General features: G+C 46.3%; 1 protein-coding gene across 2 annotated transcripts in view; it reads left to right on the top strand.

Moving 5' to 3' along the window:
- The window catches only part of SPEN (spen family transcriptional repressor), a 633,803-nt gene that overhangs the window by 21,900 nt on the left and 594,093 nt on the right, over positions 1–17,810 (top strand). For both annotated transcript variants that reach the window (XM_069611090.1, XM_069611091.1), the window contains exon 3: positions 2,230–2,706. In XM_069611090.1, the coding sequence (XP_069467191.1) occupies positions 2,230–2,706 (477 nt within the window). The remainder of the gene's footprint in view (positions 1–2,229; positions 2,707–17,810) is intronic.

Consider the following 17,810-nt stretch of genomic DNA (forward strand, 5'->3'; position numbering starts at 1 on the left):
AGACTTTTTTTTTGGGTGGTGGTTGCGATTTTTTCATCCAATGGAAATTTATTTTTATTTTTTGCTGACACTTTTTCTCCACTAAGAAGGTGGATTGCCAGAGTACAGGTGGCCAAAATTTGGGAAATGCGCTCACAATGATAGTTTTAATTGGGATTATAGGCCACATTGGCTCACTTGAAAAAGGTTGGTATGCCCTGACCGATCTATATTAGCTCCTAACCCAAGTCAGACCCTTTCTTTGCACTAACGTCAGTAGAACTTAGTACTCGTGTGTGTATATCTATATTTCAAATAAAATCGCCATAGCTGTTAGATGGAAGCGCTGCAGTTTGTGAGCTGTTGTGCCTGTCTTTTGTCCTGCATATTATGGGTATGGACATATTGGACTTATCAGCACGAGTTCTAAAATGTTAGAAATATAGCTAAGGATGTCTTCTTTGGGTTAGCATTCTTTTATTAATGTTTTGGATGGAATGATTCACTTTGAAAAATATATAAAATGTATTTTGTTTAAGAAAAAAAATGGTCCGGGCAAGTGGTGTAGCATTGCCTTAAGATTTCCATGACTGTTCGAACTACTAGTGTTGCAAGTCGCTTACTTAAAAACAAGAGCAACACACTTCGAGTAATGTTTATAATTCTTCACATTCTGCAGCTTGTTAGCTGCTTTTTATGCTTAAACACTTGGGGTTATAGAAGGGTTTCCTTGCTGGACAGTGAACGCGTGTGAATCCCTCTTGCATCCAATTCAGAGACTTGCAACTCAAATTTAGATTAGGTTGCAGACGACTTTTATATGGAGGGTGTGTCGGGAAACCACCAACCACCATTTTAAAATCTCCCCGACTGGTTAAGAGGAGCCAAAGTTGATTTCAGGAGCGAGTTTAAATTAGGGACTCAAACTGGGCCATAACATTTGACTGACGGACATAAAATGTGCTACCCCATCCCAATTTCTATATTTCGGTGTTTACGACTTCTACAAAAGGTTTCAGTAGTACCCCACATTTCAGTTAACTTTCGTTTTCCAATTAAGAAGGTGGTTCTGCCCTAGAAGCGAACTGACAAGCAAATGTTGATGTTTAAGCATTTGACATCTTGTCTTTCGACGGTTAAAAATAGTACCTTTTTTGTTTCAGAGCTAAAAGCGCGATTCATAATCTTTGCTCAACCTTAGTAGTGAACATCAAGTAAGCTTTTAACGTTTTCTCGTGCTTTTGTTAAATGATGGCGCGTAGTAACTGAAAACCTGATCTTTGTGTCCCACAGTGCAGATTTTTATATGAAGCATGGAATAGGTAATGTAGGCCTCTGCATTGTGGAATTAACTTTTCAGGGCACATTGTTCAATCTGTTCAAAGGAGCCGATGCCCACCCATTTTGGGCTGCTTGTGTTTTTAATGACTTTGTTGTCAAGCAAATTTAGTCCTGGCCATTGGTAAAATAGGGAGTTGTTCTTGGGCAGGCACTGCACAGTGAGACAGATTGTTGTAAGAAAACTCAAAACAACATTTTTCTAAATAGACTTTTTTCTCTCTGAAAATGTTCCTTGTAACAGTTTGTGATGTGGAAGCCACTCCGCAGCAGCCGATGGGAAGTACAGATGCCTTACTCTTCATTTCTTATAGGACTTCAAGATTGTCAGATGTGCTCTTTTCTATGCTCAACAAGTGAGAGGGAATTTTAGCAGCTAACTGCAAATCGCAGAAGGGGAGGACCATTTTAAATTACATATGTTTTTCTTACTGTGCCATGCCTCACTCTTTTGGGAAATGGTGAGTGTACGTCTGTGGCACACTTGACTGTGTTTTGTATAGCCTGTGTCAAACTTTGTTGTGTATACTATACAAAAGGAAAAACAGATTGGCATGTAAAGGAGTGGTGTTAAAGAAACAGTGTATATGTATGTCTTTTATTTAAAAAACCACAGTCCACATAAATGAAATGCTTAGAAATAACAAGTGTTTTAACTTGAATGTTTCTTAAACATTTTTTTTACCGCAATTGAACATTTGCGTATAGTGAAATTACGTTTTAAAGTTCAACCTGGGAAGCTCTGTTACTATCGCTAACCTCTACAAATCTAGTTTATAGCTGTGACTGGCGGTTTGTAGCTGCTGAATGCATAGCCTAATAGGAAAATTGATAATCTGTTGAATGTTCTGACTTAATCCTTTGCAAACCTTTTCTGATTTCATTGTACAATTTGTCCCAATCCCATTTCAGGGCTTCTGGAAACAGGGAGCGTGCCTATGAACATAGTGCCTATGGACACCATGAAAGGGGGACAGGAGGATTTGATCGGACAAGACATTACGATCAGGATTACTATAGCAGAGACCCTCGAGAGCGAACATTACAACATGGAATCTATTACACTTCAAGGAGTCGAAGTCCAACTCGGTTTGATGCTCATGATCCACGATATGAAACTCGAACCCGGGAGCAGTTTACGTTGCCCAGTGTGGTACACAGGGATATCTACAGGGATAATCTTACAAGGGAGGTACGAGGACGAAGGGCAGATCGGAATTACCAGCAAAGCAGGAGCCGCTCACCACATTCGTCCCAATCTAGGACCCAGTCCCCCCAAAGGTTAGCTGGGCAAACTAGACCTGTAAGATCTCCCAGTGGCAGTGGATCTAGGAGCAGATCCTCAAGTAGTGACTCGGTCAGCAGTAGTGGCAGTACCAGTAGTGACAGGTATGTTTATTTATACTAGACTATCCTATGTCCGATATATGTCTGAATAAAGTCTGTTCATACAAAATGTGAAAGTGTTGTGAAAAATGTCAACATAGTCCTGTATTTCTTGAATGTTTCCCTTTACTTTTATTGCAACTCATTTTGTGCCGCCAGTAAGAAATACCTGTGGTAGTCTCGTTTGTAACACCAACAAGGACCCAAGAAATGCTCTATCTTTGTTCTTTTGTTCATTAAGTTTAGTATGTGGTAACCCCCAACCGCCCCCTCGCCCCTCCATATAGGCCGCAGACCCTAATTCTGTTTAAGGGGATCTGCGGTTCTTGCTTTGCTAATCCATGCCTTTTTATTGTGCCATTAATTCTGTTCTCCAACGGGCTGTCATTGGATTTGCTGGCTCCTTCTTTTGCAAACAAGATTATCTGAAGGAATGGCGATGTTTGAAACTCCTTCAAAGGCATGCTGCAGGAGCAACCTCTAGATTTCAGTGTTATGACGTGTTCTTAATCAAACATTAGCAAAGCAATTCGAATTTCCGGTTTAGGTCTTGGTCCATTGCTAGCACGTTTTCATGTCAAAATGGGAGAAAACTATCTTTGATCAGATTTTTTTTAATTTAATACATATTGGCGTTTTAAAAGTCTAATAACGATTGCACGATAGTTAATGTTTAAAATCTGTAATCCTAACTTTAATTACTTGATCATCCTGAACTAAGAGTAGCCTTGCCACATAAAAATCTGTTTCATGCAAACTATAACGTTATTTCTTTCCCAAGTTCCAGGCAGGGAACTGCATTACTTGAAATTTATTTTCCCATGCATTATCTAGATTCCCATGCTTTATCTATCAATTGGTACAGAGAAAAGTTACCCGGGGATTTCCCACTGCGGTGATGTATATCTAAATATTTTTGGGTGTGGAGGAAGACACATTTTCAAACGATACAAATTGCTCATCTTCCCATACCATGCACTTTTTTCGTAGAAAGTGCAAATGTCACCAGTTAGGTTTCTTTGTCTTGTAGCTATATCTTTCAGTACTTTCCTATACACCAGAGGTTGGCTCAAGCTAGCACCAAAATGCATATTTGGATTTATTGGTTTTCAGAGGCGTCCTGCGGGAAATACACTAGACTGATTGGTGGGAGTTTGTCGAAAGAAAATGTATTCTTCTGCAATCAATAAAACTATACACATTTTGCACTCTGGCCATAGTTGGAAGATGCAGGCAGGAAGTTTCTTCAGTAGCGTTTTTCCCCCCACCTTTTTCCTGGGGGACGAATGATAACCTGACCCCTTCTACACCACGAAGAGGGAATGTGGTCTTGTTTCCATTGTGTGTTTGAAAACTAGATTGGTCCCAGTGTTGTGAGATTTAAGCAAAATCCCCAACTGGAAACAGAACGTAAAATGGAAGTACATGGTGTAAAAGTAAACTTGTTGTAATTAAGGAGGTATATGTTGGGCAATATGATCAGATTTTAAGAGTGCATGGCATTTGCCACTTCTGCAAGGCCTGGCTTTATTTTTCAGGGGAAGGACGCACAGTGCATCAAAAGTGTACTGAAATGGTTAGATTTGATTTCAAGTGCAGGGCGTTGCACCCTGGACCTGTTCTAGCCTGATCACTATATTTGCAAATGCAATCCTTGAGTTTTCAGAGATAACAAATTTGAAAAGTTTGTTCAGAGGTTTATTAATATAAAGTCAACCATCTTAAACTTCATAAAGTGGGCATGCCAGCTCCATATGAGTAGATGGGCTGGAATGATCAGTTATGTTGATGAATGCTTTTCTGATGTTTGTGAATCTGCCTATATCAGATGTTGTGCATATAGTCCGACATCTAGTGGTAATCAGATTGTTGCACCTTTATGACGTAGATCGAAAAGGGACTTGACATAGGCGTGACTGTAACACTATCCCTAATGTGGTATGCAGTTTACCCAAACTCCTTCATTCGTCGAGGTCCCACAGATTGTTTTTTTCTGCCTATCTAGTTGGTCGTACATAATGCAGAGCTTGTAAGAGTATATCGCAGTTTCCTAATTCTTCGGCAGTTCGCTTGCCTCAGACGACTACTCGGCAGCTGTTGGACGCTTGACCTTGTCTGCCAACGATCCATCCATTGACTGCTCAGCAATTGTTTTCCACTTGGCCTTGGCCCTCAGGCCCAGCCTTTTTGGTGGGAAGAGTGGGGCCCTGTTCGTACTATCTTGATGATTCATTTTCTTCACGCATTCTCGCTCCTTTCCTTTTGGTCTGGCTTCCACCGCTATGGAGAGGACGCCTGTCTTTGACATTTTGCCCATCTTGCAACAGCGAATTTCCCTGGAAAAACACCCATCACCGATGCATTCAGTGTCTCCCTCGTGATCACGACAAAACTAATTGTAAAGCTTGTAAGCTCTTTTGGCTCAAGACCCTGAAAGACAGGCGTACAAAATGGTAGGAGGCCTACGCTAAGAGGGGCCGAGAGTTGCTCTCACATGCTGGCGCCGGTCTGTCAGCAACCACAGCTTCGATTTGGAGGCTTTCGACCTTACTCTGGAGCCTTCGTGCTCCCCTGTGTCTGGCCCCGACAAGCATGCCACTGGCAGTGCCATGGCGAAGCCACATCCCGGCAATGAGACGCACCCGCACCACCCACTCCAAAGTACACAACCTCTTGCCTTCCCTCGGTGGAGCCGTCGAGGAAGGCTTCTGCGCCCACAACCCTGTCGAAGTCCTCGGCGGGGACTACCGAACTTCGTTGTTCAATGCCCTCTGCGCACAAGCCCCCACGGCCTACGTATGGTGGTAAATCCTCCTCTGTAACAGGCACGCCCACTAAATCTATGGCCTCCGACGTAGCGCCGAAAGAATAACCTAGACTGTCCACTCGCTGAACACTCACAAAGCTTTGGGAGAAGCTTTCCAAAGCTGTTTTGCATGTTTCAAACCCCAAGCAAGCCCCCCCCCCCTTTCGTCTGAGGACTAATCTTGGCCTCTACTTCTCTTTCTGAAACCCTGCACAAGGACCCAGTCCGTCAAGCACAGCCCCCCCCCCCCCACACACCCCCTTCTGATCCTTCAGACTCTTCTGAATGGATATGGGACAGGTTTGAGGCGTGTATGAATAAGCTGCCTGAGTTAATTAATTTCTCGGGCCAATTCGAAGATATTTTGAAAAGTCTTGGGGCTGTTGATCCCTGTCTTGTGCCTCTAAATCAGTGGGTTCCACTCCCCAGGTGCTCCAATTGTCATCCCTGGTTGAATCCTAGTAGTACCCTCTGGTGGATGTATTTGTTGATGACTTAGATGACCTAGCCAAGACCTTTTTTATGTCCAAGACAGGCCAAGTCAGCCAAGATCCTACTCATCGGGACCCCCATTGAAAGCCTGTAGATGACCAGGGCACGTGCCCTACCACTCCCCCTCATGACTCTGAAAAAAATTCTAGACGCTCCTCCTACTCCGACCAGGGACTCGCCCTCGACAACCAGATGATGATCAATAACTGTACTAGACACTGAAGGACACAAGGAAAAAAAAAAGGTTAAAGAGCACCCCTGGTTTTGAACACACATACCCACACTCTAAGGCTAACAACCTGTGAAACACTATGGCAATCTATTGCAAGGTGTGCTCAAAACAAACTATCATTAAATGTTACTACATCTCGCTAAAGGTACCTAATAGTAAATGAGAATTTAACCCTCATAAAAAATCACCAGGATTACTTAATGTCACATTTCTGTTCCATTACATATAGCGTCAAAAATATCTTAGTTGTAAAGCCATCAATCGTTAAGTGTACTGTGCTCTATAATGTGACCAGTGCATCCCACCAAAAATGATTGTGGTTGTACAAAATATGATGGAAAGAAAAATTAATATACAAATCACAAAGTATTTAATTTACACACACTATTTTCTTAAAAAATCCCATCTCTAAAAGTCCACAATTGTACATTTAATAATTGCAAGTTGTTGGCAAGTCTTAGTCTCGAGTGCATGTGAAGGCACGGTTATCTACTACCTCAATAACACTTAAGTAGAACATGCGAAATGCAACAAGTTCCTTCTATCGCATCATGTTTCCAGGGGAACACAATCTTCTAGTTGATGGGCTCAGCTGAGATTTCGACCTACCCGTAGAGCACAAGTGGCCTGGCAGCTGTGGATATCCCGTCTCGTGAGTATGTCCGTCCCCTTCCCACCCAGAAAACTGCCATGCCCGTACCACATGCTATTGCAAGACCAAGGGGAAACGCTTCACCTGTGCCCCAAACACTCAACTTGCCAGTTTGACTCCTGAAGTCGTGGAGTTTGGGCACCGACTCCAACACCAGGCATTGCCATTCCAATAAGTGGAAACACTTAATCTGGTGCAATGGTAAGAAAGTCAAACCCCTTAACTGCTCCCCCAAAGATATTGTCCTGTACCTAACGCACCTATTAGACTCAGGACTTGTTTTCAACTCCCTAAAGGTCCACCTGGCCGTGCTCTCTGCGTATACCTATCCCAGAGCAAGGTTTCATGGTGGAAGATTTTTGTCATTAAGGCTTTTATGGAAGGGGTTAAAAGACTTCAACCCCCTTTTTCCCACCCAGCTCCCAGATGGGACCTCAATGTTGAACTCACAAGATTAATGGGACCTCCTTTCGAATCAATGCACAAGGCTAGCCTTCAGGCCATCACCTAGAAGACTGCCTTCCGAGTGGCCATCACCTCGATAAGGGGAGTGAGTGAACTGCAGGCCCTCTCAGTTCAGGACTCATGTGTAACTATTTATAAAGAGAAGGTGGTTTTGTGCACTCACCCACGTTTTGTGCCTAAATTCAGCTCGTCCATGTGAACCAATCAATCGCACTTTCCACTTTTTTTCAAAACCCCACTAACTGGTCAGAAACGAGCCTCTATACACTAGTTGTGAGGAGAGCTGTAGTATACTACCTCGAAAAGACTAAGCCACCAAGACAATTCATTGTCACTCTGGCAGCTGGTAGAGACGGGTTGGACAGTTTAACTCTGATTCTCAGGTGGGGCAAGCAGTACTAAGACATCTCTTTGCTACTGTTCCTTCACACATCCCACCACCATAGCTTGGTATTGCTAGCTAGTCTATGCACAATATATCTAAGCAGATTCACAAACATCATAAGACGTACGTTACTCACCGGAATTGTTTTTCTGATGGTTGTATCTGCATAGATTCACATGCGCCCACCCCTCTTCCCATCTTAGAGTAGAAGGAACATGAATATCTTACTTTCTTCTGTACTCACTCATGCCTCTGTCAGGCAAAACAAAAACAGCCGATGGGACCTCGCCGCGTGATGGATTTTGGGGTACACTACACGTCACATTAAGGATAGGGTTACAGTCATGCCCATGTCAATGTCCCTTTTCTATCTTCGAAAAAAAGAGGCAATACTTTGCGATTACCACTTGATGTCAGACTATATGCACAGCATGTGAATTTAAGTAGATACAACCATCAGAAATATGATTATGGTGAGTAAGTTATGTAATTCGCTCGCAGATCAGGTAACCTCTGAATACATTGTCTGAAGTTATGAGTCTGTACAGCACCATGATTGGAGATGGTAAAACGTGCAGCAAGGGATTTTGTATTCTAATATTGAACACCATTCTGGGTTTAGTTGACTTAAACTGTGGAATTCTTTTTTAAAGGTTTCCAGACTTCCTGTCAAAACCGTTCCTGTTTGTGTGATTGCACTTTACTTTGTTTCTGTATTGTTCTAGATGGTCTGGACATTGTATCCTCTGCATATACTGAAACTCATGAAAGCATGCTCTGTGTTGAGGTATGCTTTTTTGCAATTATTTGTAATATACCTTCAGGATTTATTGGATTTATTTTTTTAAAGGAGATTGTTTACATTTGCAGAGTGCAAACTGTAACCCAAAGAAATGTTCAATGGCACTGCCTGTAGGCCCCTTAGTGTCTGGAATCTCAATATATAATTGTCCCTAATGCTTGATAAATATTCACATTTATTTAATGCAATGGGGGCTTTCCAGAAAGCAGTGTGTATTTGGCTACAGTAGATTGAGATCTTGTTTGTTGTTTAGCCCTGTGACTTTTTTAAAGTGTTTTTTTTTTTTTTGGTGTGGAATTTTGTAACCATATAAAAACTCCCCCTCTCCCCACCCAATGACAGCAGCTCTCCTTGCATTGTACTGGTTATCTTCCACATACATCCCTTTCCGATAACTCTCTACACCATGTCCAAAATGTCCAGATTTTGCAGGCACCATTGCTGCATAAAGTCACTTTGTCAGTGATCCAAGACCATACCTCAGTTCTGTTTAAATCGCACAGCTTCCCCCTGAATTAGATATGTGACCCACTCTAGCCACCATCTTCCTCCGTTTCCACCTTTTCGCCAGCACCAACAAGGCAGTCACTAGCATAATCATGAAGGCCTTCCTCTGGTTCTTGGAGGGCAACTGAATTTCGGGGTAAAAAAGCCCACACATTCCGACACGCGCTCCCAAGGTCACATCGAATGTAATAATCACCTGAATCTGTGAACCCAATGCCGCCCAAAAGGAGGCTATGTCTGGTCATCCCCACCACATATGGGCCCAGTCCCCCTTCCCCTGGCATTCGTGTAATGCCACTGCATCATAATCTTATACCAGGTTTCCCTGAGCTGTATAGAGTTAGTCAATTTGGGAATGTTTCGCCACAGGGTCTCCTAATGTTCTTTGGGGATATCCCCACCCAGCGTGTGCTCCCATTTATTTCATATATGCCCATTTTTTGTTTGAGTGTTTCGTACAGCAGCATGGACACCAAGAGTTTGGGTCCTGTGTGTGAGTGGTGATACATTTTTCAAAGGTTCTCAGCTTTCTGGATACAGCCTTCTTTGTATTGATGTCTGTTAACCAGTGTCTGAACTGGTAATACCTCATTCTGTCTTTCTGTGATCCTAATTTGACATTTGCACTCCTCAAGTGTCACCTCAGTCCCTTGCATCATATCCTGGGCATTCACACCCCCCCCCCCCACCTTCTGCCATCTCCCAAAAGCTACCTGCATCATCCCTGGGGCAAACTGCAGGTTCCCAAACATGGGCGTGAAGGGAGACCTATCTGAGGAGAGGGGGGAATAGCTCAGAGGCAATGCATTTATCTTGGAAACAAGACAACGCAGCGCAACACGGGTTTGAATCCTGATCCTGCGATTTGAAACCAATCTCTGGTATTAAGCGCGTTAGAAAAGAACACAAACAATTATAATTATCCTAGATGTCGCACACAAGCCCTATAATATAGGGCTTATTCACGTGCTTGTCCTGTCGATGTACCCACAAGATGTATTCCAGCGGCTTGCTCCTAGGGTTTGGACTCATTAAACCATTCCCTGACCACCCTCAGTTGAGCCGCCTCATAGTATCTAAGGAAGTTCTAGAGTCCTCTGCCTAGCCCTCTCTTTGGTGGCCATTAGTGTCTGCAGTGCTACTCTGGGGCGTTTGCTCTGACATACAAATGCAGTCCACCGCTTATTTAAAGCTACAAAGAACGCTTTCGGGACCCGAACATGCAGTGCCTGAAACAGCCGCCTCAGAAGCATGACCATTTTTATCATTGCTACTCACCCTAATCATGATATTGACAAGGAGTTCCACCTCTCTAGGTCGGCCTTGATCTGTCGCAATACCCCCAGATAATTCCGGTCATAGTTGACGCAATCGTAACCCCTAGATACCTCATCCCTCCATCTGCTAGTCTGAATGGGGGCATATAGCTGCTAGCTACCTACATGTTCTGGGGAGAGTGCAACGTCCCAGGATCTCCGAATTCTGCATATTGATTTTAAGCCCTCCTGCTTGTTCTGCCTGTCTTGGTTCTGTTAGAGAGGTGTAATTGGCATTTCAGGGTCCCTTAACTGTATTAGCATGTCTGTGAATGCAATAACTTTATGCTCCCCCCCCCCCCCCAAAATGGTATTCCTCTTATCTCTTGGTTGTGCCCGATTCTAGTAGGGGTTCTAAATATGCCAACAAAAGCGGGGTCAAAGGACACCCCCTGTCCCGGCCTGCGAAGAGTAGGTATTTTCCTGGATAGGTGGGAATTAATTGACAACCATATTGTGAGGCTGTTCTAGTTGGTTTTTATCATCTGTAAGAATTTAGCCCCATACGTTAAAGTGTGTAGAAAAGGAATGGCCACTCGACTTGGTCAAATGCTATTTCAGCATCTAAAGATATTTAATACAGAGGGGGACTGTTCCATCTCTTATTTCTCGACCAAATGACGACAAATCCTCCTAGTGTTGTCAAACGTCTGTCTTCCAATGACAAATCCTGATTGGTCTGCATCAACCAGTGAGGGGAGCAGCGGCGTCATCTGTTTTGCCAGGATACCTGTGTATTTTATTTGCATCTATATTAACGTAATGGGCCTATAGTACCCACACCGAAGGGGTCTGCGTCTGGCTTCTGGAACACCACCACCTTGGCCTCAGAGATGGTCTGTGTTATTTCACCAGGTCTACGTTATTTCGCCTGTGGATGTTATGGAGTTGAACAATGTAGTGAGTCTGGGGACTAGCCTCTTACGGAACATCTTATAACACTGCGCCGGGTAGCCATCTGGGCCTGGGACTTTGTTTATTGGGAGGGCTTTAATGGCTGCCTCGACTTCCTCTGCTTGAATGTCCGACTACAGTTCTGCGCCATTGGGGTCAGCTTGGGTAGGGGAATCGCATCAAAGTAGGCCTCAACTGCACTACGCTGTGGATTAGATGAGACCTATAGAGATTCCTAATAGTTTGCAAATACATCACTATAGATGGTTGTCTCCATTGCCACCTCACCCCCATCATTGGCAACATGCAGGATAGTTTGTGCCGCATTCCTGCTTTGTTGGCTTTAATATAGTGTATAATAAGGACATTTCCGTCCTACGTGTGCGCAGCAGTTCCAGTTGACCTAATATGCTTTAATGTTCTCTGTAATGCCCTTGTCCCATTTATCTGTCTGCATAACCTCCCGAACCTGGGTCTTTAATTCTTTTTCCGCCTCCCCCCATTGTTGCTCCATTTGCGCTCTCATGGCGATCAGTCCCTCGCAACCCCAACCGTAGAACAGCTTTGAACGCTCCGAGTCCCCCAGCCCTTTATCATGAATCCCTGAGTTGTCATTGTCCAAGAAATACTGGTCTGTTTCTCCCCTATAGACTCTGAGTGCCTCATCTTTCAATAACTCTACCGGGAACCTCCAGCCCAATAGTTTGTCGCTCCTCTCAGGCTTGTGCATCCAATGATAGCAGGGCGTGATACGAGAGTGAGATTGACTCCATCTCCCATCTACCCCCACATCACCCATTAAGTTTGTTGTGACCCACACTTAGTAATTCCTGGACTGCGATTAATGAACGTGGGAGAAGCATGTGTACACCCTCTCCTCGCGCCACACATCCCGCAGGGCCATACTTTCAAACCCTTTCCAAAATGCGCTGGATGACCCTGATGTTCTCCCTTAGCTCCTATCTACCCGCAGGTCCCACGGTAGGTTAAAATCCCATGCCAGTATGATGTCTCTCTGCGTACTGCTCTGGTTGGGATGCCACCATTCATAGAAAGCCATCGTGCCCTTCATGGAGGGGGGGGCGACAGGACATAGACCCCCACCATTTTATATTGCTGCCGAGCAATCATTTCCCAGAGAAACGGGTATCGTCCTTCGGGGTCGGTTTTAGTGTGCGTGATGTGCACTGTTGGAGAGAATCCCTACAGGCGATTAAAACCCCTGCCGTCCTGCCCGCCCCAGGGCATTTGCCTGATCTATCCGAGAAAACTCCTGCATCCTCACACTAGCTTTGTGCGTTTCTTGGTAGATGAGGATGTCTGCTTTTCCCCTCCTAACATGTGCCTCGAGTTTCTTGCGCTTGACCAGGGTGTTCATCCACGTAACATTATGTGAAGGAACCTTGAATGAAATCTCAATGCCTCCCTCACTCCAATGCCTTGTGTGCTACCGTGCCAGTACCCTTTATGCCTACTCCACTTATGCTATTACCCCCTTCCCTCACTACCCAACTTCCCCTCCCACCTACCCCTGTTCCCTCCAACACCCACAAACCATAACCTCCCAGACCAGAGTTACCCAAGATACCCTCGGGAAATGGCTCCAAGGCTTTGGCCCAAGAATTGCCTGAGGCAACTATATACGGGAAGTATCCTACAACCTCCCCTGGATTCCAAAATCCACGAGCAAGTCGCTTCTGCCCCCGGGACATAATACATTTTTCAACTCGACACCCTGGTCACGCTTAAAACTCTCCTAGACAAGCAGTGTTATCAAATGCGCCCTCCCCCTCCCTCTGCTCTTCTGCCCCTTGGTGGGGCAATCATCCCTGTGCTCTGCATCATGGAACTTGCTTGGCCATACTCGACTGTCCTTTTGGGCGTGGACCCCTGTTGCCTTTCCCGACAGCATGGTCCATTCCGAATGTCTGGTACCCAGCAAGGGTGCATGTCCAATGCGTCTCGTTGCCCCTTTGTTGTCGTCCTTCAGGTGCAGCAGGGCCTTCACCTCCTCACATGTTGTTATCCGATGCTGTTGACCATTCATTGCCAACAAAAGCTCAAAAGGAAATGTCCATTTATACTTGATCTGCCTCTCATTGAGGGCTTGCATCCCAGGTCCAATGCCCCTGCGCTTTTGGAGGGTCGTCGGCGCAAGGTCCTGGAAGAGTTGTACGTTAGACACGTTAACTGTGATATCCTGCAGCCGGGCCGTCCTCAGCACCTTCTCCTTCTGGATACAAGAGGACATGGCGACAAGGACTTTTCTGGGCCTCGCTCCTGGTTTGTCCCTCGTGGGTCCTACTCTATGGACCCTGTTGATCCCTATGCCCTGCGGGGGGGAAGGGGGGGGTGGGGTGTTCGGTTCTCCATAAGCAAGTGACCAAAGCACTGCTGAATTGTGTCTCGCAGGTCCTTCCTTAACACAGATGTTCGGCAGTCTTCACTTGTTATCCAGGTCTTCCACCTGGAGTTCCAGGTTTATGGGTCGTCCTCGCTACTTGCTCCAGGAGTTCACTGTTCTGCTTGACCACCTGCATCTCTGTTAAGGGCTGCTCAGGTGTGTCTACTCTGTCCCCTAGGCTCCTTCGGTCTTTTTGAGCTCGTCCTTCAATGATGCAAATTGATCCTAGAACGTTGTTTTTATCCTTCCCTCCAGCTCTGAGGCGATAGAGATGGTTCCAAAGCGACTCCGGGAATGCTGAGTCTAATCCAGATGCTTCTTAGTAAAAAAGAAGACCTGGGGCTGGAGACCCAATCTCGACCTACAGAATCTAAACAAGTACCTCTAAGTTCCAAAATTTCAGGATGGTCATGTTGAGACACATGCTTGGCCAACTTGAGGAAGGGGACTTCCTGGAGTCGCTGGAGCTAGAGGACGCTTACTTCCACGTCCCCATTCATGAGAAATCGGAAGTTTCTGCGATTCGTTGTACAAGGACAGCACTACAAATTCAAGGCCCTCCCCTTCGGACTGAAGTCGGCGCCCAGGTACGGGCCATCAAGTTCGCTGCTCGGCATGATGTTGTGTAGCTACCTGATCAGACTCTGCAGGTTGCAGATGCAGCCCCTTCAGGAATTCCTGTACAACCGGTGGGTCCAGGTGTCTGGAAGTTTTGCAGACAGGATTCTGCTCAACGAGGAGTTCCAGCGAGCGATAAGGTGGTGGGGCATGCGCTCCAACATCGATGGAGGCACAGATTTCCAGAGTCCCCAATACCAAGAGATAGTCACCACAGACGCGTCCCAGGAGGGCTGGGGAGCCCACACCGGATGTCTCCACGCCAGAGGCCTGTGGCTGCCGCAGGAGAGGGATCTCCGCATCAATGTCCTGGAGTTGTGGACAGTGCTCTGGGCCCTCAAGTCGTTCCTTCTGTCCCTCAAGGGCAAGGTGCTGAGGGTCTTCATGGACAATACCACCACAATGTTCTACATCAGGAAGCAGGGGGGGCACTAGATCCGGAGCGCTCTGCAGAGAGGAGCAGGAATTGTCACTGCACCATCACCCACGGGATGGTCTGCATTCCTTTTCACCTGGTGGGAGTCTAACACCATTGCCGACTCTCTCAGCAGGGAACTATGCACTTGCCACGAGTGGGAGCTTCAAGAGGATCAAGTGTACCACCTCTTCCTCAGATGGGACGGACCCCAGAGCGACGGTGGCGAACTCCAAATACCAGAGATTCGTCAGCAGTTTCCACCAGCTGAGGAGCATAGGGGAAGCATTCTCCTTCCCGTGGGAAGGCCTGTTCCTCTATGCGTTCCCTCCGTTGCCGCTCCTGCTGCATCAGTCAAATCAAACAGTGCCGGTGCAGGATGATCCTCATTGCCCCGGCGTGGCCGAGGCAGGTTTGGTACCTGGGCCTTCTCAGCCTGTCGGCGTCCTCTCCAGTCAAGCTCACTAGGGAAGGAGGTGCAATCCTACAATACGACCCAGGATCGCTCAACCTGAAGGCTTGGCTCCTGCAGCCTTAGACTTCGAAGGGTTCGGGCTGCCGGCAGACTGCAGGGAGGTCCTTGCCAGAGCATCGCCGACTCTGAAGTGCTACGGGAACAAGTTGGAACGTGACGACGTGTGGATGCAGAAGATCAACTCTCTGAGGGTCACAGCCCCTCCAGATTCTTCCGTACTTGTTTTCTTTGGCCAAGGCGGGGCTGGCGCATGCCTCCATCGAGGTACATCTTGTGGCTACACCAAGTCTCCAGGACGGACTTCTCTTTGGTCCCACCGTCTAGTCCAAGAGTTCCTCAAAGGACTGTGCAGATGGTTCCCGCCGGTGAAGGCGCCCCGGGAACTCAATGTGGTACTGACTAGGCTCATGGGGGCGAGGCCCATTTCGAGCCTATGCATCAATCCCCAGTCGTTCCTTTTGTGGAAAATAGCTTTTCTCATGGCCATCGCCTCTGCCAGTAGGGTAAGGTAGGTGAGAATGAGGCCCTGTCCTGTAAAAAGCATTATCTGACTTTCCACAAGACGAGGACGGTGCTCCGGACGCACCCCTCCTTCATGCCAAAGGTTCCATCGAATTCCACCTCAACAAACCTTGAGTGTTGCCTGTTTTTTTTTTTTTCTGTCACCTTCGTCGCTGGCTGAAAGAACTTTGCACTTGCTGGATGTGGCGCCTGCAAAGAGTTTCCGGAAGACGTCTGACCTTTTCATGAACTTTGGTCCTGTGAACCATGGGAAAGCTTTGTCCAAGGCTTCCATTGCCAGGTGGCTCTCCGGCTTTATCACGCACTGTCATCGGTTGGCAAACTAACTGCTGCCCGGCCGTCAGAGGGCCCATTCCACCAAAGTGATCTCTGTGACAACAGCGTTCTTGTTTGGTGTGCCCCTGCTGGACATCTGCAGGGCTGATACGTGGAATACCCCTTCGAAGAGGGAGAAAAAGTCTGATGAGTTGAGGGATTCTTCCCGACCGAAGAAATCAAAAAGTTCCTGATCGAGGAGTCGATCGCACCATTCTTCATCTTTTTCCTCTAGGCCAAGAGGCACGACAGGTCACCCTCGACCTCCAGCGATTCCTTGACTGAGGTATATCGGGGTGTCCTACGAAATCCAAATCCCCTGGTAAGTGGGACGCTTAAAGTCGACGTTACATTGAGAAAGTTCTCGATCTGACGGAAAATCGAGAGTCGAGAACCTAGCCCATCTAAGCTTCCATCGAAGAAGCACAAGGCGTCGAAATCTTCGCTTTCGCCAACACCCATTGGTGTCAGCTGTCTACACCGAAATCTAGGTCATCGCCCATTAAACCGGCACCCGTTTCGAAGCAGTCATCGACCACTTCAACATTGTCGAAGCCATTAAGGTGCAAGACAAGGTTTACAAGCCTTTACCTAAAAGACTATTTTAGTCTGTGTCGGCTATATATGAGGAAGACCAACCGTCTGACAATACAACACCTTTTGGTCTACAGTTTGGCACCCCCAATGTGCCAGAGGAACTTTTTATCTTCCGACGCCAGGCTAAAAGATTTGTTTGAGTGACTGGAATACCTTGCCAGAGTTAGTTTGGCAGGCCTGACCCCATTGAGCATGCTGACTCATCATACAGAAAACCGATGGAGAAGGTTATTGAATTTATGGGATGGAGTAAGCATACTCCATCATTCGTGCAAGATGTTATGACTGACATCTTGGACCAAGGTCCTCAGACCCAATTTTACCTTTCCACATGGCACTACAGAAAAGTCTCCGCTAATTGGGAGACCCCGGAAACTGCGGCTGCAGTAAATAAAAGCTTTGCAAGGAAGTACTGACCTTCCAGCAGTGACCTAGAATATCTTACCAAGCATCCCACACCTGAAAGCTTGGTGGTTCAGGTGGCTACGTCTACCAGGCAGTCAGTTTACCCATCCATCCCTCCTGACAGGGATGACAAGAGAGTGGGTGCCTGTGCGCAAAAAGTTTTCACTGCGGGTATTATGGCTTTGAAATCCACTAATATGACTTGTACATTGTCCTAGATTTACCTTTTAACCTGTGAGACTGTTGGTTTGGTGGCTGGACACATCCTGGAAGGCAAAGAAAGAGAGAGCTTCTTGGCGGTCATAAAGGATGGTAAGGAGGCAATGAGTGAATGTCTCCAGTCATGTTTGGATACTGCAGACAGCATCAGCAGATCCATGGCTGCTAGCAAAGTATTATGCAGATTTGCATGGTTGAGGAAGTCAGGGTTTGCACCAGATGTGCAGGCAAGACTACTCCACATGCCCTTTGCTCGAGGTTGTTGGGCAGCCTGGAGGTTGAGAGTTTGGAGAAGCTGCAGACCTCAAAGGTGACGGCTAATCCATTAGCGAGCGCCACCATTAGACCACTTCAACAACCCTATTCGGGTTCATCTTCTTGGAGGGGCAAGTCCTTTCAATTCTACTCCTTAATCTGAAGAGGAAAAGGATAAGTCGGTTAAAGTGGTCAGAGAAGATTCCCTCGTGGTGGATGAGGGAGAAGTGCCAAGTCGGCACAATCACCGGCAACTTTTCCCTCAGCGCTGCTTCAGCTGCCTCTAAACCACTCTGAGCCCTTGACCCACAAGACCCTGGTGGGAGACACT

This window comes from Ambystoma mexicanum, chromosome 8 (genome assembly GCF_040938575.1).
Source record: "Ambystoma mexicanum isolate Mex_15411 chromosome 8, UKY_AmexF1_1, whole genome shotgun sequence".
In the NCBI taxonomy this organism is placed as follows: Eukaryota; Metazoa; Chordata; class Amphibia; order Caudata; family Ambystomatidae; genus Ambystoma; species Ambystoma mexicanum.